Source organism: Loxodonta africana, chromosome 5, assembly GCF_030014295.1.
Source record: "Loxodonta africana isolate mLoxAfr1 chromosome 5, mLoxAfr1.hap2, whole genome shotgun sequence".
Classification (NCBI taxonomy): Eukaryota; Metazoa; Chordata; class Mammalia; order Proboscidea; family Elephantidae; genus Loxodonta; species Loxodonta africana.
In genome coordinates, this window is record NC_087346.1 from 153,809,169 (window position 1) to 153,831,716 (window position 22,548).

General features: G+C 45.0%; 1 protein-coding gene across 1 annotated transcript in view; it reads left to right on the plus strand.

Moving 5' to 3' along the window:
• The first annotated feature begins 2 nt into the window (after positions 1-2).
• ZBTB49 (zinc finger and BTB domain containing 49) overlaps positions 3-22,548 on the plus strand; it is a 38,231-nt gene continuing 15,685 nt past the window's right edge. The window contains exons 1-4 of the mRNA XM_003411268.4: positions 3-117; positions 7,865-8,035; positions 10,273-11,375; positions 14,837-14,883. Of these exons, the coding sequence (XP_003411316.1) occupies positions 7,884-8,035; positions 10,273-11,375; positions 14,837-14,883 (1,302 nt within the window). The 5' untranslated portion in view covers positions 3-117; positions 7,865-7,883. The remainder of the gene's footprint in view (positions 118-7,864; positions 8,036-10,272; positions 11,376-14,836; positions 14,884-22,548) is intronic.

The window sequence follows — 22,548 nt, forward strand, 5'->3', positions numbered from 1 at the left end:
TAACGAAACGGAAGCCGGAGGGCGGGCCCGGCCAGTAGAGGGGGCGTTGGCAGAATGGTTCCGCGGCCGGCGGTGCTGAGCGAGCTGTGCTGAAGGCGGTGGCGGCGGCGGCGGCAGGTGAGGAGGCGGCGGCGGGGAGGGAGCGGCCTCCACGGGTAAGGTGGCCTAAGGGCCGGCCTCCGCGAAGGCGTGCGGGCCTGGCAGGAGTGGGAGCGGCCCAAGGGGTCCTGAGGCCCGGCGAGACCCGGATCCGTCCGCAGCCCGGCACCCCAGGGTGCTGCAAGGGTGAATGGAGGGCTGTCAGCTTCCCCCGTGAGTTCACAAGTACCTGCTCTGTGCCAGACACCGGGGGAAGGCGAACGGGACACAGAGACCCGGTCCCGGTGCTGGGAACCGGGCCTGCTCCCTCGTGCACGCCCCGCCGTCTGGAAACCCCACACCCGACCTCCTGCTCGTTTCTCAGGCGGTACGAGCCTCGCCCGCAGGCAGCCCACCCGTCCTTCCCGCCCCCAGGCTCCCACCTCTCGGTTCCTCTTTCCCTTTTGTCACACTGTACATGCAAGTGGTGCTTGAGACTGCAGATCTCATGGCCTAGCTCAGCCTCTCATTACTGTGAGGTCTCTCTGTGCCTCAGTTCCACGGTGGAGCAGCACCTAGTTCATCGGGGTCTCGTGGGGATTCCATGAGTTGGTGCGTGGAAAGCACCCAGCACAGTGCCCGGTGCTTAGTAAGTGCTCAGTAAACGTTAGCTGCCCCTCTCAGCTCTTAAGACAGGGTCTCGCACTCAGTAGGTGGTCACTAAGTGTTGCTTGAACGAGTGAGCAAAAGTCGAATGGGGTCGGTAAGAGTGGACAAGAAGGGGAGAGTGTTGACAGGTGGTGAGGTTGGCAACCAATGTCACAAAACAATATGTGTACTGATTGTTTAATGAGAAGTTAGCTTGTTCTGTAACCCTTTTTGTAAATTTAAAGTACAATAAAAAAAAATGGAATATGCACATAGTATCAAGAGAGACATTAAGATGGTGGGAGTTTCACATAGGGAATGTTTCACTCTGGAAGGGACCAGAGTTAGGCCCAGAATTGAAGGAATTCACCAGAATGGACAGGAGGAAAATATTTTCCAACAGAAGTGAGAGAGTGACCCAGAGATTTAAGGACAGGTGCTCAGGGTGTATTTTATATGCAGGGCACCTGTGTGTACCTGGTTCTTGTTTGTGCTTGCCTACGTTTTTTACACTTGGTTCCCCTCAAAACTCAAAGAGGGTGAGCTCTTACCACTTTTAACAAATATTCTTGCCTTTCACATTGCCTTTGCCTGTTGCTTGGAATACTCTTTCTTCACTCTTTGGCAGGCTTCTTAGCTATCAGGCTTCAGCATAGATGTCTCTTTCTGCAGGCAGTTTTCCTTCCTCTGGCCCTACCTCCTCCCCAAATTAATTTCAGTTTAAGTGCTTCTGCCTCTGCTCTTTCACGTCTCTCCTACGGTGTTGTACTTCCTCTACCACTAGACTCTAAGTGTCAGGAAGGCATGAACGACCATACCTGAGTTGTTCACCATTGTACCCTCCTGCAGTGGGCACTCAGTAGAGTTAAGTAACCGGGGGGGAAGCTGAGGCATAGAGAGCCTGTGGAGGGCAGGGAACTTCTTGTTCACCTTACCAACATTCCTTCCTCCCAACATTTAGCACGCAATATTTGTTTAACTGAATTGCGCTGCCTAGCACGATCCAGTCAGGATAGCGCTAGGACAGGAATCCAGGAGTGTTTGCTGGAAGCCGGTACTTCACTTTCCTTGGAGTGTGGGTAGGCAGCTGGGAGTAAGCCATTTGAAAAGTGTGATGGGCAAAGGTGAGGGTTGGGCCTGCTAAGGCAATCGTGGTGGTGAGGGGCATGAATTGAGGACCCTTGGAAAACTGCCACAAATTCTGTCAATAGATATTTGACCAGTTGGTGGAACTGCCCCACTAACCAGAAGGGCTTTTGCTTTAGGAGCCCTTCTCTCAAGTCAAAAATCACTGGATTCAATTCCATCTGGCTCTTGTTCCCTTTAGAAACACCTCTTCATTTACACCTATCTAAGCTTTTTCTTGTTTTTCTTGTTTTCCTCTTTTCCCATACTTCTATTCTGTTTGATGCCATTCGGTCCATCTTTCCACCATCACGTTCCTGGTACAGATTTGTAGAACAGGAAGAAACTTTTAAGATCATCTAGTCCCGTGGGGGCGCCCTCCATTTTTATAGATGAAAAATGGGCCCAGATGTATTGAGCACCTACTCTGTCCAAGGCACTCTGCTCACTCCGCTGATCACTAAGAGGTGGAGTCCAGGTCTTCACCACAGAAGATATTTGTTCCTTGTCACGAAGTGAATTAGCTGCAGAGATGGAAGTGAGCCCTGTGCTCCTTCTGCTACCCCACAGCACCTTGGGTGTTCCATATTTGTCCTGGAGCAGGCTGTGCCTTGATTCAGGGCTTATCTGTGGGATTACCTAGATAGTCAGACATGGTTAAAAAGGCAAATCGTGTAATTTCGAGTAGTTGTTAAGAGTGCGCACTTTGGAGTCAGATTGCCTGGGTTTACATCCTGACTTTGCCGCTTATTAACTGTGTGACAGGAAAGTTTCCTAACCTCTCTGAGCCTGGTCAGATTATGTATTGCTGTGTGACAAACTGTCCCAAAACTTAATCACTTAAGGCTATTTTATCTCATGATTTTGTGGGTCAGGAATTTGGGCAGGGCTCAGCTGGGCAGTTCTTTGGCTCCAGGGGGTATATAGCTGACTATGATCACTGATCACTCCATGGTGCTCAGCCAGAGGCAGGACTAGTCTGGAGGGCTTGAGGTGGCTTCCTCACATGCGATGCCTTGAAAAGGATGGCTGGAAGGCCAGACTCAGTTGAGCCCTTTTTCTTTTCCACATGTTCTATCCATTCGAGCGCCCTACAGGTGGCTCTAGCCTCCCAGAGGGAGTGCTCAGAGAGAAGGGAAGTGGAAGCTGTCAGCTCTGAAGGCCTAGGCACACATCCTTACTTGCACAGTGTTCTCGTGATTCAGACAGAGCCTGCTTAGATCCAAGGAGGAGTGTCAAAAAATTTGTGTCCGTCTTTAATCTGCCAGGTGTCTCATTGTCTTCGTCTGAAGATTAAATGGGTTAACACATGTAAAGGGCTTAGAATAGGACCTGGCGTATAGGAAACGTTTTACAAATATCTGTCATTATTATTACAATTCTTAAGCACAGAATTAAAAAAAAAAAACCCACCAAATCCACTGCCGTTGAGCTGATTCCGACTCATAGTGGACTCCTACATGACAGGGTAGAACTGCCCCATAGGGTTTCCAAGGCTGTAAATCTATACATAAGCAGACTGCCACATCTTTCTCCTGGGAGCGGCTAGTGGGTTCAAACGGCTGACCTTTCAGTTAGCAGCCGAGTGCTTAACCAGTGCGCCACCAGGGCTCCTTAAGTACAGAATACAGTATTGTTTATGGTTGCTGTTTGCAGGATATGTAAGAAATATAAAATACAGATCCTTTTTCCAGAGCTTTTTATAATGTTATCAGGAAAGTACAGGACTGACATAATAATGCAATTAGAGAACTATACAAATTAATATAGAATAGCTATAATTTTATAGTAGAAGTAAGTTGTGGAATGGTTCATAATTTATATCATCATAACTGAAGAAAACGTCTAGGGTAGATTCAGAACGTTTGCTGTATTTTAACGTTTGTTTCTGTGGAGACAGGGTTTTTTTGGTTTGTTTGCTTTTTTAAGTCATTTTTCCCATGGGTGGTAGCAAGCATAGCATGGACTCCAGCATTGAGGAACCAGGACTCAAAGCCTGGGTTTGGCACTTACCAGTTTTATGTTCTTGGGCAAGTCACTTAAATTCACCCGTTTCTCAATTTCCGCATTTGTAAAATGGTGATAATTGTGGAAGTATTTGAGTTAATGGATGTAATGTGCTTGGCACAGTGCCTGGCCTGTAGCAAGTACCAAATTATAGCTAACAATAATACCAATAATAATGACAAACTAAAGCCTTTTGTTTTCAGCCAACCAGCGGGGTAGCGACATGTAACTGGTTACTTAATTTGACTGTTCAGTACCCTTGAGGATTCAACACTGGGCACCGTGCGCCACCACCTAACATAGTGTTTCCCTTTCTATATTCTTGTTTGGGGCAATATTTCTACTCCCAGTGCGTCAGCATAGCTCTCTGTAGCTGACATTATCTCCAGTTCCAGTTTCCTCCAAACCCCACTCGGATCTCAAACCAGATCGTGCCAATACCCTAAAGTCTGTATGTCAGGAACTAAGTTCTCCATAAAGAATAGGGGAGTCAGAATAAGGTGAAGGCTTGAGGGATGAGATGATGGGGATGAGTTGTGGAGATTCTAAGTTGAGGGGCAACACAGTTGGAGATATCTAGCAGAGAGCTAGAGATTTAGAACTGGTGGTCGAGGCTAAAATTTCAAATTCAGGAGTTGTCTACTTAGGATGCGTAAAGACCAGGAATAGACGCGATTGCCAAGTGGAAGAGAAGAGGCTAGTGTGCCGAATGTAAAGGAGCGTAAACACTTGGGGGGCAGAAGGACAGCCCGGGGAATAGAATGGTCAGTGAAGTGGTAAGAGAACCAGAACCAAGGGAGGGATTTCAAGGTGGAGAGAGGTAGACCACCACACTGTGCAGGAAAGCTGAGGAGGATGGGTGAGGACCGCAGAATGGCCATGGCGGGAACACGTGCTTCTTCATAGTGAGAAGGGGGCTAGATGGCAAGGTGAAAAGGAGCAGTGAGAAAGTGAAGTGCCGCTATGTGTAGATTGCTCTTTTGAAAAATGTGAAAGAGGCTGGTGGTGGATAGACGGTGCCTAGGGAACGGATTTGTTGCTGAAGCAGGCAGCCGGTGGAGGAGCTCAGAGAGCAACGAAAGGAGTGATGATGCAGCTAGGTCCTAGGGGAGGCAAAGAAGGGTGGGGGGTCAAGGGGAGAGGGCAAGTTTGAGGAAGGGGGGAGTGAGAAATTAAAGGTACTCCAGTAGTATATGGGCTCAACTTTCTTAGTAAAGTAGAAGTCGTCATCTTTATGGATGAAGGAGACAGACGTGGTAGCCAGGGAATGAAGAAAGTTGGAACGATTTAGAATAGCCATTGTGGGGAGTGTAGAGAGAGTCGAAAGACAAAAGTGAAAACCATTGCTAAAAATCATTCATTAGCCAGCAGAGGTTAGCTGGCACACATTTTAATGGAGTGGGTCTTTTCCTTCTGTGTACATGTATTGTGTATCTGCTGTGTGCCAGGCGGAGGGGAATCAGGTGGCACCCTCCAAGAGCTCACAGTAGAATTGGAAACACCAATAAAGGAATGCTGTGATAAGTTATGGAAGAACATGTGGGGTGCTGTAGGAGCACAGAGGAGGGACCCCAAGGTCAGATGTGGGGAGAAGACGATAGGATCAAGGGAACAGGAAGGTCAGGAAAGGTTTCTAGGAGTAGGTGACAGCTCAGCTGAGCCCTGGTGGAGGAGGGAGGGTCAGATGTGAATAAAGGATTCCCAGGGCAGGAAGTGTCAGAGGTAAAGACTTTGGAGGGGGAGGGGCGGGCAGAGAGCAGCGCAGAGGTCTGCAGCTCACCTGCTTCAGAACCACCCAGGTGCTTGTGGTGCAGATTCCCAGGGCCCACTGTCCCGCGTGATTCTTATAGGTCCCTTTACCGAATACTTCTGTAGTTCAGATATTGTTCTCAATGTTCGTGGGCGTTATCGCGGTCATCGCACTAACCTGGGAGATGGATGAGGGGAGTGGGACAGGGCAGGCCTTCTGCCCAGAGTCATATTCCTAATGGGAGGTGGAGCTAGGGCTGAACCCACTGCCCAGGGCGTGGCTTGTTTGGCTGGCACTAGGGGAGTGGTGGATTAGGCTGGGAGAGAAGTAGGGGCCCTGTTGAAAAGCTTAGACCTTGGCCTCGAGGTTTGATGCCTTTTTCGGAGATGCTTATGTACTAAGAATGAAAGCGAAGAAAGCAGATAATGGCTTTTTAGGTTTTTAGCATATCAGGCTGCCACTTTAGCCTCCATAGTCTCGTCCCAATCTGACTTTTCTCCCCACTGTTCCTCTCCCATAAACCACCCCCTGCTAGAGTAAGCTGGACCTCAGAACCGTGTCTTATTTGTCTGTGTATTCCAGTGTCTAGCTGTAACGCTTGTTTAGTTGTGCTTCGTGTCCTTTCTGTGTATGTGTCTCCCTTGCTAGAACTGAGGCTTCAACAGGGTGGGGACCTCGTGTGTTTTGTTCGTTCTTACAGCCCTAGAACCGGCACATTGTAGGCAGTCAATAAATGTATGTTGGACAGTGAAGTTTTCTGTGTCCGTATAATGGCGTCCTGCCTCATTGGGAGTCAGAGTTCTTCAGATGGCCCACAGGCTCTGTGTGCTCTGATCCTCTGCTCCCTCGCAGGTGGCACCTCCTACTCCTCACTCTGATTGGCCCATGCTCACCTGTCCAGCAAGCTCCTACTAATCCTTTTGCCCATGTACCTGGAGGCTTCTCCCCAACTGGCACCTTGTCAGAGAGGCTGAAGGGACAAATGAGTGGACATGCTTGTGATACTCTGGCTGTCGCCTGTTGTTGTTATTGTGTGCTGCCAAGTCAATTCCAACTCATAGCCACCCTATAGGACAGAGTAGAACTGCCCCATAGGATTTCCTAGGCAGTAATCTTTACAGGAGCAGACTGCCAGGTATTTTGTCCTGTGGAGACACTGGTGGGTTCGAACCACTGACCATTTGGTTAGCAGGGAGGGCTTAACCATTGTACCACCAGGGCTTCTTCACTGTTGCCTAAAAAAAAAAAAAACTCAACTGCCGTTGAGTTGCCTAGTGGTGATAATTTATTTTGACATAGACCTTATCTCCCCACTAAAAAAAAAAAAAAATTTTTTTTTTTTCACCTTCTGGTTCAGTGCCCCATATACAGGTGGAAACTCAGGGGCATAGTGCTTAAGTGCTATAGCTGCTAACCAAAAGGCCAGCAGCTGGAATCCACCCAGGCGCTCTTTGGAAGCTCAATGGGGGCAGTTCTACTCTGTCCTATAGGGTCGCTAGGAGTCGGAATCGACTTCAACTACAACAGGTTTATATACAGGTTCTCAATAAATACTGATTTGATCTTAAGCAGTTGGCTTTTTTTTTTTTTTTTTTTAACCTTGTACGTATAGTCCTTGAGTGTGCTTAGCCTCAACTACCAACCAAAAGGTTGGAGGTTCAAGTTCACCCAGAGGCTCCTCAGAAGAGAGGCCTGGCAGCCTGCTTCTGAAACATCAGCCCCGGAAAACCCTGTGGAGCACAGTTCTCAGCACACACGGGGTTAGAGCACAGTTCTCGGCGCGCACGGGGTTAGAGCACAGTTCTCGGCGCGCACGGGGTTCCTCTGAGTTGGAACTGAGTCGACAGCAACGAGTTTGGTTTGGTTTGGTTACATGTCTTAATTGAAGCATACCTAAGTTGACACAAGAGAAGAACACACAGTGTTATCATGGTCTCGCTGTAGCTCTGCACTGTCAGATAAATTAAAGTTCAGTTCGTTAGTCACACTAGCCATGTTCCTAGTGCTCAAGGGTCACATGTGGCTAGTGACTACAGCATTGCACAGTGCAGAAATAGGGCATTTCCATCATCACAGAACGTTCTATTGCACAGCATTTACCCAGACGCTTAGGGAACAAAGTGTGAGGTGTTTTTTTTACTGTTACTGTGAAGGGGAATTACTACAGCGAGCCACAGATCCATGAGGGGCTTGGTGCTGTTCAGTTTCCAATCATGTCACGAGGAGTCACTGTTGTTTCTGCATTCTGTGTCGCAGGTCTCTCGGATGGTCTAGCATGGACCCTGTTGCTGCTCACAGCTGCCACCTCCTTCAGCAGCTGCACGAGCAGCGGATCCAGGGCCTGCTCTGCGACTGTATGCTGGTGGTGAAAGGAGTCTGCTTCAAAGCGCACAAGAACGTCCTTGCCGCCTTCAGTCAGTACTTCAGGTGCGCGTTAGACAGCCTGCTGCTGATCGTAGCGGGGAGGCTCTTCTAGGATGGACACACTCTGACTCAGTTTTGTCTCCTCCTGGGGTTTCACTGCCTTTATCTTTTGTAGCAATATATATGTACATCGATATCTATCTGTATATGTATCTATGGATCGACACAGCGGCTGCAGCAGTGGGCTCGAGCATAACAACGATTGTGGACTTGACACAGGAACGGGGAGTGTTTCGTTCTGTGGTACATAGGGTTGCTATGAGTTGGAACTGACTCGACGGCACCTAACAACAACAATATGTATATTTGCCGAGCTCTTAACCATATATGGAGCCCTGGTGGCACAGTGGTTAAGAGCTACAGTGAACTGTGACTGCTAACCCAAAGATGGGCAGTTTGAATTCACCAGCCGCTCCTTAGAGACTCTACGGGCAGTTCTGCTCTCTCATGTAGAGTCGCTATGAGTCAGAATTGACGGCAACGGGTTTGGTTTTTTGTTTTGTTTTTATATATATATAAATCAATTGATTAACTAATTAGTAAAGCATGCTTTTGCTTTTAGAGAATCGTAAAAAGAGCCTCTTAACTAAGATTTGGGGTGATTGAAAGTACTTTGGCATTTTGTCTTTAACCTTCATAATTCTAACTGAATGTCAGTCATCTATGTATACTCTCCTTTCAGGATAAGAAATCAGAGAGGGGAAAACATCCTTATGTTGTGGTTTTGTTTTCACTTTTTTTTCTAATTAAAACATTTAGATTTTAACTCAACGTAGTGTTTTGTGTCCTATAATCAGTTTTGCTTATATGAAGTATTTATTTACAAATGCTGAATAATATCAAGCAATTGTGTTTCACTTATTTAACATTATTAGAGTTAAGTATTCTATCTAAATTAATTTTTCTGGTTAACTGAGATTTATCTCTTTAAGAACCAGAATTGTTTCTTTTTGCCTTTTTTTAAAATTAGGACTTTTTGCTTCCAAAATGCATTCCATTTTACTACCCTAGGGAACAATGTATGAACATGGTTTAGTCTTTCCTGGATAACTCTGGGTCATTGGACTAAACCTCAGTTGTCATGTGTGCTGTGATGACCTGTGACAACGGATCAACATGGTCCCTGACCCTTCGGCCTCTCTGTGGCCTGTTTCTTTCATCTTCCCGGGACAGTTAGGTAGTGGTGTCATGACACACTGCTGTTTTCAATGTTCCCTGTCCTGCTTTTGACTTGTACTGCCCGTAAGTAAGAACAGAACTGAAGGCTGTTTTGGGGTGACTGACCCATAAGTAAGAACAGGACCAAAGGCTGTTTTGGGGTGACAGACCCCACAGGGCAGTTCTACTCTGTCACATGGGGGTTTTGCCCCGTGGCACCTAACAACAACCAACACCACCCCAGGTAACTGCAATTGATAAAATGTCTTCAACAAACTTGTGAGATTTCCTTGCTCAGCTTGTTATTTTATACACAGTGCTGACTGCTTGCCTGTGAACTTGAAAATAAAGTGCCTGGGCTTTGTGCTGCCTTTTCCCTCATTAGCTCATAGGGCTTATGTCATTTCTGGTTTATAGACCAAGGGCTTCCTGAAAAATCTAGAAGCCAACTAAATTACTGATTACAAAAAAGAGTGTATACCGAAGGTTGGTTTGTTAAACCTATTTTTTTTATTTTCATAAAATTTTAAGGCATGTAGCTACAGAAATACTTCCCTCTGTGTTTTATGGCCTGAAGTATATAATTTTTCAGACTAAACATGAAATATTGAAAAGTTTGGTGTCCTTTATTTTACTATATTCTCAATATGTAATTAACAATACATATGGATAATTTTTTTTTCAATAATTACGTTTTATAGAAAGTCTGAAGAAAGAATAATCTTGTATGTATGTGTTGAATAGGCCATACTGGGAATTATCTTTGAATCACCTTGATTTGTGGTTTGTCAGCCATGTTACTATGTGTTGGCTTTTCTTTAAGTCTGTAAATTTAATGAGTACATTTCACAATTTTACTTTGAGATCTATTTGAAAGGTTGGGTATCCACCAGCACTAATTCATCTGAATTGATTAAGTGTATGGCTTACCAAAATTTTTTAGAGGACTGCTTAGTTTTAAAATATCAGCCTTTATTGAAGGAGGGTAACTTTCAAAATTAACAGGAATATTATTTGTAAGAATACATTATCAGAACATATGGCATTTTGACACTGTAAACAGATAATCTTTCTTTTATCAGGAGCCTCTTTCAGAATTCTTCAGGCCAGAAGAATGACGTCTTTCACTTGGATATTAAAAACGTCAGCGGCATAGGGCAGATCCTGGACTTCATGTACACCTCTCATCTGGATCTTAACCAGGACAACGTACAAGTCATGCTGGACATAGCGCACTGTTTACAAGTTCAGAGCGTCCTGAATCTCTGTCACACATTTCTAAAATCGTCTGCCGCAGACCAGCCACCTGCCATGCCTTGCAATAGTAACTTCTCCCTGCAGAGTACCTTGACTCCTGATGCTAACTGTGTCATAAATGAGAATTACCCTCCTCAGTTACTGCACGAATGTTCGCCAGATGCACAGCATAGTAAAGTTTTGGATGAGCCGCCATCTCACGCACCACCATCCGTGACTCTTCCTAACTCCTCAGGCGAAATGCCAAAACAAGCCCCAGATACTCTAGATGGCAGCTGCCCAGAACTGCCCTTTAAGCAGCCAAGTTACTGTTACAAACTCAGAAACTTTTACAGTAGGCAGCACTATAAACAAGCTACTTGTCCCAGTCACGAGAGAGTAATGGAGCCGCCTTTCACTTACAGTACATCCACAGACCTTAATGCAGTAGAAAACCCACCTTGCGCCGTCAGTCATCCCGAATGTATCCTGGACTCTTCTGAGCACTTGCCGTCCAACTTCCTGGCCCAGCCTCTGAGTGAATCCACCCCTGACCCGGAATCAGACAGCACGTGCCCGCAGCCTGCCAAACAGATGAGGCTCAAAAAGGCCATTCACCTTAAGAAACTAAATTTCCTCAAGTCACAGAAATCTGCAGAGCAAACATCTGAGCCCAAATCAAACGACGATTTAACCAAGACGATTGGGTCCACCAGTGAAAACACGACAGAGAAGGGCAGCAGCCAAAGTACAGAAGAAAAAGAGAGTGAAGAACTAGTCAGTTCGGAGAATTTTAGTTGCGTGAACGAAATGGAAAGACCCGAAGACCCCGCTGCGTTGGAAGACCAGCCACAGGCTCTGCAGTCGCAGAGACAGTACGCCTGTGAACTGTGTGGGAAAGCCTTTAAACACCCGAGCAACCTGGAGCTTCACAGGCGCTCTCACACAGGTACACTGATGCAGTACTCGCGGGCAGAAGGAAAAGGGCCGATGCGGCTTCAGACGCCACTGCCTGCTCCGTTTTTGTAAGGAGTTTTGCCATTGCTCGATGACGTCTTTAAATGTTGAAACACAGTCAAGGGGCATTTTAGCTACTTTTTATGTTCTTGCTGGTGCATCTTGGGTAATCCTCAAGGTCGATAAGTGGCTCTACAGAGTCAGTTTAGAAAGACAGCCTGCTTTTAACCTTTATTTTATTCATGGTTTTATATGTTCAACTTTCTCCACTAAAGAAGTACAGGAAGTTGTTTTGATGGACCGAAAATATCAAGTTAACTCTAGAGCAGAGAAGCTGGATTTAGCTTTTGTGGCTTTAGAATTAGATTCAGCTCGTAATTATGAGGTATCGCTGTCAATTGCCATCGAGTAGATTCCGACTCACAGAAACCCTGTGTGTAGCAGAGTGGAAGTGTCTCGTGGGGCTGTCAAGCCTGCGTGTGACCTTTTGGAAGAAGGTCACCGGGCCTGTCTTCTGAGGTGCTTCCCAGTGGGTTCGAACAGCCCGCCTTTTGGCTAGTAGAGCACTTAACCCTTTGCACCGTCTGGGGACTCCTTTATAAAGCATAATGTAGATTGAGTCAGCCTAAAATAATTTAGTTTGAGTAATTCTGAAAGTTCTCTCAGAAGTGCTTTAGCGTATCTGATTTTTAAGATTAGAATTTGGGGAGGAGGAGGTTTACTTTTTAATAAGGATCAGCTGTAACTAGTCAGTATTTTCAAATGCAAATTCTTACATTTCAAGCGTTGAATTTTCAAAGTTTTATTACCTTAATTCATACCTCCTCCTCCTTTCCAAAAGTTTCTTCGTTTTTTAAAGGTATTAATATGTAAGGAGACCTGGTGGCACAGCGTTAAACAATCAGCTGCTAACCGGAAAGGTCAGTGGTTCAAACCCACCAGCTGCACCACGGGAGGAAGATGTAGCAGTCTGCTCTCATAAAGATTACAGCCTGGAAAACCCTGTGGGGCAGTTCGACTCTGTCCTGTAGGGTCGCTGTGAGTTGGAATCTATTCGATGGCAGTGGGCTTGGTTTTGGTTCTTTGTATATCTTATGTATGCATTACTTTCATTCCTGTCGTTAAAATGGGGAGCTTAATAACACATTACAAATTAACGACAATTATTTTATAGGCCTGAGAAGTACTATGCTACAGGATGCTTCCAGAATAGCTGCTTCTAAGGTGCTTGTTTATCGATGTGACGTTTTATTGTCACCTTGGATCCCCAGTTTGCTTGAGTGTTAACTACCTCATCGTATTGTTGTGAGACTTCACTAAGATTTACGAAAGCCCTTTATAAATTTTAATTCATTCGAGCATAAGTTACAATTTTTGTTGTTACTAGTAGTTCAAAATTACGCCATATGAAGACAGCATCATTGACTCAGTTTTACTCTGAAAAAACTTAATTTAGGTCATCCTGTTTGCTTAAATTTTCCAGAGCCTAATGATTGCTATGATTTTATTTGGGGAACTTACGTATTGAGCTTCAAATGAAAGGAAGATTAAATTGTTTATCCTGAGAGGACACCTTGGAATGACGGTGGTCAGATGGCAGAGATGTTTGGTGGGACATAAATAGTCTATCGAGAAGAATATCAGTTCTCAGAGTATGGGCTGGGTAACCTGGAAGTCCCCAAGGCCCTTTTCGGGGCTCTGCAAGGCTAAAACTGTTTTCATGATAGTGTAAGATAAATGTTCACCTTCTCTCTCCTTTTTATGGCCACACAGTGGAGTTTTCCAAAGACCACATAATGTGTGATGAAGTCATCACTCTGATGGCCGATCAAATCTGTGCTCATGTGTTTGGTGTATATGATGTATTATTGATAGATAAAGTCCACATAGACAAAAGCTTTTTAGGATGACCAGTTTTTAAAAGCGTAAGGGGTCCTGAGACACTGGGGTAGGGCTGTTGACCCTTGGTTGCTTGTGGGTTTTAACAGCCAGCAACCTCAGTTTCAAATTCTTCTGCCTCACGAGGGAGCTTTAACTTATCATTCCCTCTCATCCCAGTAATTTCATATGTAAATGTAACTCCAGAATACAGAAGTAAAATGATTATAATTATGCAGGGTTAAAAAAAAAAAATCTTCCTCCTTGAGGAAGCCATTTAACGTTTTCAGGAAAAGAGCAAAGCAAAAATTTCTTAGTATGAGCCCAGAAAGCTAACACACCAGTTTCTTTAAAGGAGCAAGTGCAACGAAACCATCCCCGGCAGTTACCTTTTAACAAAATGACAGATTGGCACACAAAATAAAGGATGTTATCCAAGAGTACGGTGCTCCGTTAAAAAACCATCTGTAGGAGACCAAATGGTCCATAGTTACTCTGAAGCAAAGATGAGAAGACAAGGGGGCAGGGAAGGTAGAGCACTGGAAATGGAACAACCAGAACGCGGTTAAAGAGAATGTTGACACGTTGTGAAAATTGTAACTAGGGCTGCTGGACAATTTGTGTAGAGATTGTCATTTGGGACCCTAATTTGCTATGTAAACTTTCACCAAAAATACGATAAGATATTATTAAAAAAAAAAAAGTAGCAAGCCCCCAGCAATACAGCAGGAAGGGAAAATGTTGTTATTTTTAAAAGAGGATCTTTATGAAACCACTTGGTTTGAGAACTGGGAAAAGGGAAGGTTCTTGGTGCCTCGGGTCTGTTTTTAGGGCTGTGTGGATGTAAGGCAGTACCTTGAAATATACTTGAATAGAGCATCTTCTAGAGACTGTATTCACAGCAGCTGTCGTTTCTTGGAAGTAGCGTACCATTCTCTACAATGGATTCTATACCAAAATGTAATTATTTAGAATTAATAAAACCAGAGATGAACCAGGAAGTCAGGAGAGGTGTGCTCATCTCCCATAATGAAATCTGTCTTTCCTCGTTAGTGTTTTTAAACCCAGTCTCTTTCTCTGTCAGGCTTTCAGGAGGTTCCCACTCTCTAATGTTCACACCTCGTGTGTGGTCTGAGCGAGTTCCCCTCTTTAAGTTAGAACTGAATGTTAGACTGAAGAGTCGGGCTGGAGAACACGGTGGACAAGGTCCACGCTGTTCAGCCAGAAAACTCAAATTTGATATCCAACTGAAGGAGAAGACTGTGTCCAATGCCTAGGTATGGTTTTAAGTCAGATAAATTTGATCTCAAGGTCAGTTTGTATTTGGAGAACAATTTAATTTTTCAGAGAGAAGTAAATACAGATCTCACATTTATTCTCTCCACCTAGCATCTGAGGATGAGGGAGGGTACAGCATGGCGCCTCCCTGTTTTCAGGCCCTATGATTAAGCTATGATAAAAGACAGAGTGCACCGCTTTTGAAATGTCAGACACAGCAGATAAACACGTTATACAAAACATTGTTGTGCAAATACTGCTAATGATTTTACAAGTTGTTGTCTTGTTTTGTTTCAGGTGAGAAACCTTTTGAATGTAACATTTGTGGGAAACATTTCTCTCAGGTGGGAATACTCTTATTTACTGTTAATAATTGGAAACCTGAAACCCCGTGTTTATTTTTATTACAAATAAAGCATGCTCTTGGACTTGTCAGAGAAGCCCCTGGTGACACCTGTACTTAAAAGACTTCAGACTAAACCAGGAGAAAATCATTGCAAGAAAACAAATTTCTAGTCCATTGGGAAAAAAAATAGCATTTTTTATGTGTGGGCTCTCAGAGTACCTTTTGTTTTTGCCATTAAGAAGGGGTCCAGTCCTCGTCTCTGTCATCTTCTCTTTGATGAGTAAAGTTCTCAGTAAAACAACTTGAGTGCACAGATTACGCTGGGCTAGGTCCAAGACAAGGAGCCCTGGTGGTGTGGTGATTAATAAGCACTTGGCTGCTAACCAGAAGGGTTGGCAGTTCTTACCCGCCAGCTGCTCCCTAGGAGAAAATACGGTGGTCTGCTTCCATAAAGATTTACAGCCTTGGGAACCCTGTGAGGCAGTTCTACTCTGTCTTACAGGGTCACCGCTGTGAGTCGGAATCTACTTGACGGCAATGGGGTAGGTCCAAGACAAATACTCTTCTTACTCACGTTGGGACTATTGATTTTAGGATGTCAGACAAAAGACCAAACAGTTTTCATTCCCTGCTGACCTCTATTAAAATCATTTGGGCACATTAATTGTCTTATTCAGTAGACATTTGTCGTACCCTAACATGGCCATGTGCTGTGCTAGACGCTAGTCATAAGGAAACCTTGAGATTCCCTGTTCTACAGAAAATTTAGAACGTGAGAGAACAGCCTGTGGGAACCTGCTCTTTCTGCAACAGAAGCTAACCGTTCACCTGCCACATGCCGGGCACTGGGATTCCAGAGCTCAGTAAGACAGGCTGCTTGCAGGGAGCGTGCAGTCCTGCAGAGCAAATGGTCACCAGCACAGCTTTTTACACACAGTGTGGTAAATTCTGTAGCAACAACAGTTACTGTTGTAACTGAGGCAATGACTTTTGGGCTGGGCCTTGACTGAGGAGTAACCAGTTGCCATGGAGTTAATTCTGACACGTGGCCACCCCATGTATGTCAGAGTAGAACTGTGCTCCATAGGGTTTTCATGGCTATGACCTTTTAGACGTAGATTGCCAGGCCTTTCTTCCCAGGTGCCTGTTGGACTCTTAACTGCCCACCTTTCGGTTAACAGCCTCACGTTAACCTTTTGCACCACCCAGGGATGGAGGAGTAGAGGCCGTTAGTCTGGTGAGAGTTGGGAAGCACGTCACACAGAGTGGAGACATGGAACAGCACCATCTTTTGACATGCTCCCATGCAGCCAGCTCTTCCATGTTCCCCCTCATTTGTTGAGGGTGTCACTTCAGTTTTCCCATGCACCCAAGCTGCCATCTTAATTGCTTTCACTTACCCACTCTTTGACTCACTCCTGAGTCACCAAGGCCTGACGGTCTTCCTCTGTGTCATAAGTCCCGTCCTCCCCTGACCATTAATTCTACGGCCAAGGACCGTGTCTTCTTTTTCATTACACCCCCAGCATCCCAGAAAATGCCTAGTGCCTCCTAAAAGTTCAGCAGGTATTTGATGAAGGGCCAGAACAGTCATCCCCCTAACCCCCATCTAGCTGAGGCGCTGGCTTCTTCCTACCAGCCTACCTGGGGGCTCAGAGCGTGTGCTCTGGGGCCAGACAGGCTGGATTTGAATCCTGTCCATGACCTTGGACAAGCACCTCACCTCTTGGTCCTTGAGTTTCCTTGACTGTGAGACAAGGATAATAAGATCTCTGACCTCAGTAGGGTGGGTGAGGATTAAATTCCTAATCCTGAGTACCTGGGACAGTGCCTGGCACACGTGAGTACTCAGGACACATTATCATTACCTGTCCCAATGCCATCACCTCCTCGCTCCCGTCTCTTCATCCTCTCTCCTCTGGTGTAAACTGACTTCCTCAGGCAGTGCGTCAGTATTCACCACTGTGGCATGGTGGGGAGAGCAGAAGACCTGGATAAGTGACCCTGAATATTAGTGGTCACAGCTTCTCTGTCCCTCTACCCCAGTGGCCTAGAGACCAGTTGCCGTCGAGTTGATTCCAACTCATGGTGACCCCTTGTGTGTCAGAGTGAAACTGTGCTCCGTAGAGACTCCTCATGGGACTGTTAGGATTAAATGAAAAAATGGATAGAAAGCCCTTTATAGGTGTCTATGGTGATGAGAACGTAAGTTATGTCATTCTCTTGCCCAGAACCCTTCCGTGACTCTCTACTGGTAACCAAATAAGGGAAAAGCAGACATGCCACCATCTTTGTGGTCTGCATTGAGCCTTCTCGCCTGGCTTTGGTGCCTGGTCCCCACCCTCAGAGATTGCAATCCTGACAGCTGGGGTGGGGCTGAAGAATTACTATTTTTAAAAATACAGTGATTTTGACGTGCAGCCAAGGTGGAGAGCTGCCGCTTTAGACCTGTGCTGCCCACGTCCGCTTGTAGCCTGCAGGGGAGCCATGTCTGACAGACACTACCGAAATCCTCCTGCCTCTTGTACTCTTGTCGGTACCTATTTATTTTTGTTAGGCTTTTATGTGTGCATATTTATGGTTTTCAGATGCATACAGCTTTTTTATTTTCATAGAGAATGCTGAAATTTTTGTGAACAAAGACAGTGTTTCAACAAGTGTGTGTCGCCGACTGCCGTGCCCAGGGCACTCTGTCCTGTGCTGGAGGGTACAAAGAGGAGTAAGGCCTGGTTCTTGCCCTCGAGGAGCTTACTGTTTAGAGGAGTAACTAGACATGTGGATGATAAGTACAGTGAGATCTCAGAAGTACGACAGAACACGTGTGGGGGATAGCATGGGCCGAGGAGAGTGAGTTGTTTCTCCCTGAAAGGTGTGGATGTTTGCAGTGGGGCAAGGGCACGGGCTGCTTGATGTTGCTTAGGTGAGCCCTGAAGACAAGCAGACATTTGATGAAGTTAGAAGTCTCTGGCATTCTAGATCAAGGGGGCAGCCATGTTGTCTATATAGGTAGTAAATGATGCCCTCGAACCTGTAAGATCTCACCTTAAGCCAAGAAAATCATTTCTGGTAATGAACTGGAATGAGTGATCGTGGTTTCAGTGGATTGGAATGCCACCAGTGTAGTCTGCCAGGGTGTTTGCTTTGCTAGAAGGGAGTTCCTCAGGATTCTGCCTTCTGGAAGATTCGGAGGTTAGAAAACAGATTTACCAATAAGAGCTAATCTTTCATCCTGTTTATTCAGAATTTATTATTTAGTAAAGTTAGTCTTAGGAAACCCTGGTGGCGTAGTAGTTAAGTGCTACGGCTGCTAACCAAGGGGTTGGCAGTTCAAATCTGCTAGGTGCTCCTTGGAGACTCTATGGGGCAGTTCTACTCTGTCCTATAGAGTCGCTATGAGTTGGAATCGACTCAATGGCAGTGGGTTTTTTTTTTTTTAAGTTAGTCTTAAAAAAAAAAAAAACTACAGCCTTAATCATGGGTTGGCAAGCAGCATGGTACGTCATCAGAAACCCAAACCGAAACCAAACCCACTGCCATCAAGTCGATTCCGACTCGTAGCAATCCTATAGGACAGAGTAGAACTGCCCCACAGGGTTTCCAGGGAGTGCCTGGGGGATTCAAACTGCCAGCCTTTTGATTAGCAGCCATAGCTCTTAACCACTACGCCACCAGGGTTTCCATCGTCAGAAAAAGGTGATGTAATCTTAGGTTGTAGCAAACACATCATCTGTTAACATAACTCTGGACACCAAAGCTCGGGAAGGAAGAGTCATCCCCTACTCTATAGTTTTCATAGGTCTGCATTCACAGGGGCAACCTGGTGGCGTAGTGGTTAAGAGCTCTCTATGGCAGCTAACCAAAAGTTGGCATTTTGAATCCAGCAGGCACTCCTTGGAAACTGTGAGGCAGTTCTGCTCTGTCCTGTAGGGTCGCTATGAGTCGGAATCGACTTGACAGCAACAGGTTTGGGTTTTTTTGGTATGTTTGTAGGAAATAGGGCATGGAGGATCTGGAGTGTATCCAGAGGAGAAAAACTAAGGTGGTGATAGGCTTGGAATCCCTGTGACCTGAGGAGTAGGAAAAAGAAAACTTGGGTGGTCTAGCTGTCTTTTGTCTGTTTCTCCAAGGAGGCAGAAATAGAAGCATTGGCACGTGTTACAGAAAGAAGTTTCGAGAGGCCCAGTGTTTTCCCAGCAGTGTTGTCTAGCAGTGGGATGGCTACCTTGAGTGCAAAACCAAAAGGCTAGTTACCACTGAGCTGACCGCTACTCGTGACGACCCCACGTGTGTCAGAGTAGAGCTGTGCCCTGTGCGGGTTTCAGTGGCTGATGTTTTCGGAACTGGATCACCACGCCTTTCTTCTGAGGTGCCTCTGGGTGGATTCAAACTTCAGCCATTCAGCTGCACCATCCAGGGACTCCACCTTGTGTCCAGGGAGTGTTATGCAAGGGATTCCAGCATTCTGTAGGAGGTTGGCTTAGATACAGGTTCCCAGAGGCACCAGAGTTGCACCTAGTCCGTGGTGAAAATGCAAAACTACCGACATCTTAATAAGCTCTCCCTAAGTTATAAAATGTTAGAGGTGGTATCTTACGTGCTTTGGGTTCTTTTATCGATACACTGCTCATTGTTACTTAGATGACATCTCTATGTTAATCCCTAGGTTTTTGTTTTGTTCTTCATTTTAATTTTATTACTTAGTGAAATCCTGAAGTCTAAGAACTCCTGATAAGATGACTTTTAAGATCTAAGATCCCTTTCATTTCTAAAGTTTTGTAATTCACTGACTTTTTTTTTTATGTTGATGAAACACTCCACTGCAGTGAAATGAGCGTCTATGTGTTGGGTTTGTCCATACTTAAATTTTGAGGTTCAAGTTACTGTCATAAGGAGTTTATTATACAGATGATCAAACAAGTCATGTTAGGCCTTCTCTACAGGAGAATTTTTCTGTTTAAACTTTTAACAACTCCATCTGAATTTAAAATAGCATTTACTTAGAAAGCATTGAAATTCCTTCATTGCTAACACTCGTTAGCGGAGGGTTAACACCTCTAAGGGCCTCTGTCTGCTTCTCTGCAAAGTGGGACTAATGCTACTTTATAAGGATACCGGGATGCCTGAGTGAAATAATAACTGCAGCTGCTTAGCGAAGGGCTTCCTGCAGCCACCAGCTGCAAACCAAGGTGTGGCAGAGTACAACTGTTCTACTCTGATTTTTTCAATGGCTGATTTTGTGGAAGTAGGTTGCCAGTTCTTTCTTTCAAGGTGCCTCTGGGGGGACTCAAACTCCCAACCTTTCCGTTAGTAGCTGAGCTCATTAACTGTTTGTGCAACCCAGGGTCTCCTGCTTTATGCCCGTTGTTGTTGTGTGCTATCCGAGTCAACTCCGACTCACAGCAACCCAGTGGGACAGAACAGAACCGCCCCGTAGGGTCTCCAAGGCTGTAGTCTTTGCTGAAGTAGACCCCCGGTCTCTCTCCCGCACCGCGGCTGCTGGAGCCGCCAGGGCTCCTTGCTTTATGCACAGTGATCTCTTAATAAATGGTAGCCGTTATTATCCTTATTGCTACTTGCTAGAATTTTCATGGACACAACTATAGATAATTTCTAAGATGTAGTCTGTGCACTTAGGATATAATTGATATAGAGTATAAAAATTTTTTTTTTAAAGTAAAATATTAAAAAATGATGAAATGTGCAAAGGCCTGGAGATAAAAAACCAAAAGGGGAAATCAACACTTGGCATTTCTCAAGCTGAAAGAACTGAAGAAAAAAATTCAAGCCTCGAGTTGCAATATTGAAGGATTCTCTGGGGAAAATATTAAACGATGCAAGAAACATCAAAAGAAGATGGAAGGAATTTCACAGGGAATTGCCAGAAATTCAAGCTGGATTCAGAAGAGGACGTGGAACCAGGGATATCATTGCTGATGTCAGATGGATCCTGGCTGAAAGCAGAGAATATCGGAAAGATGTTTACCTGTGTTGTATTGACGATGCAAAGCTATTCAATTGTGTGGATCGTAACAAATGACGGGTAACATTGCAAAGAATGGGAATTCCAGAATGCTTAATTGGGCTGCTGAGGAACCTTTACATAGATCAAGAGGCCGTTGTTTCAGCGGAACAAAGGGATACTGCATGGCTTAAAGTCAGGACAGGTGTGCCTCAGGGTTGCATCCTTTCACCATATTTATTGAGTCTGTATGCTGAGCAAATGATCCGAGAAGCTGGACTGTATGAAGAAGAACGGAGCATCAGGATTGGAGGAAGACTCATTAACAGCCTGCGATATGCTGATGACACAAGTTTGCTTGCTGAAAGTGAAGAGGACTTGAAGCACTTTCTGATGAAGATTAAAGACCACAGCCTTCAGTATGGATTGCACCTCAACACAAAAGTCCACACAACTGAACCAATTAGTAGCATCATGATAAACAGAGAAAAGATTGAAGTTGTCAAGGATTTCATTTCACTTGGATCCACAGTCAACACCTATGGAAGCAGGAGTCAAGAAATCAAATGACGTGTATTGCATTGGGCAAATCTGCTGCAAAAGATCTCTTTAAAGTATTTAAAGCAAAGATGTCACTTTGAGAACTAAGGTGCGCCTGACCCAAGCCATGGTGTTTTCTATCGCCTCACATGCATATGGAAGCTGGACAGTGAATAAGGAAGACCAAAGAAGAATTAATGCCTTTGAATCATGGTTTTGGTGAAGAATATTGAATATACCATGGGCTGCCGAAAGAATGAACAAACCTGTCTTGGAAGAAGTACAGCCAGAATGCTCTTTAGAAGCAAGGTTGGTGAGACCACGTCTCACATACTTTGGACATGTCATCGGGAGGGATCTGTCCCTAGAGAAGGACATCACACTTGTTAAAGTGGAGGGTCAGCAAAAAAGAAGACCCTCAATGCAATGAACTGACACGATGGCTGCAACTATGGGCCTTAGCACAGCAACGATTGTGAAGATGGCTCGGCCCAGGGCAGTGTTTTGTTCTCTTGTACGTAGGGTTGATACGAGTCGGAACCAACTCGACGACACTTAACAACAACAGAGTATATCAAAAGTTTATCAAAAATAAAAACCTTTGCATTATGCTGAGTAAAATTAGTCAGCTGCAAAAGAACAAATAATGTATGAGACCACTATTATAAGAACTCAAGAAATAGTTGAAACAGAGAAGAAAATATTCTTTGATGGTTACGAGAGTGGGGAGGGAGGGAGGGAGAGGGGTATTCACTAACTAGATAGTAGACAAGAACTGTTTTAGGTGAAGGGAAAGACAATACACGATACAGGAGAGGTCAACACAAGTGGACTAAACCAAAAGCAGTTTCCTGAATAAACTGAACGCTTCGAAGACCAGCGTAGCAGGGACAGGGGTTTGGGGACTGTGGTTTCAGGGGACATCTAAATCAACTGGCATAATAAAATCTATTAAGAAAACATTCTTCATCCCATTTTGGAGAGTGGCATCTGGGGTCTTAAACGCTAGCAAGTGGCCATCTAAGATGCATCAATTGGTCTCAACGCACCTGGAGCAAAGGAGAATGAAGAACACCAAAGACACAAGGTAATTATGAGCCCTAGAGACAGAAAGGGCCACATAAATCAGAGACTACATCAGCCTGAGACCAGAAGAACTTAGAT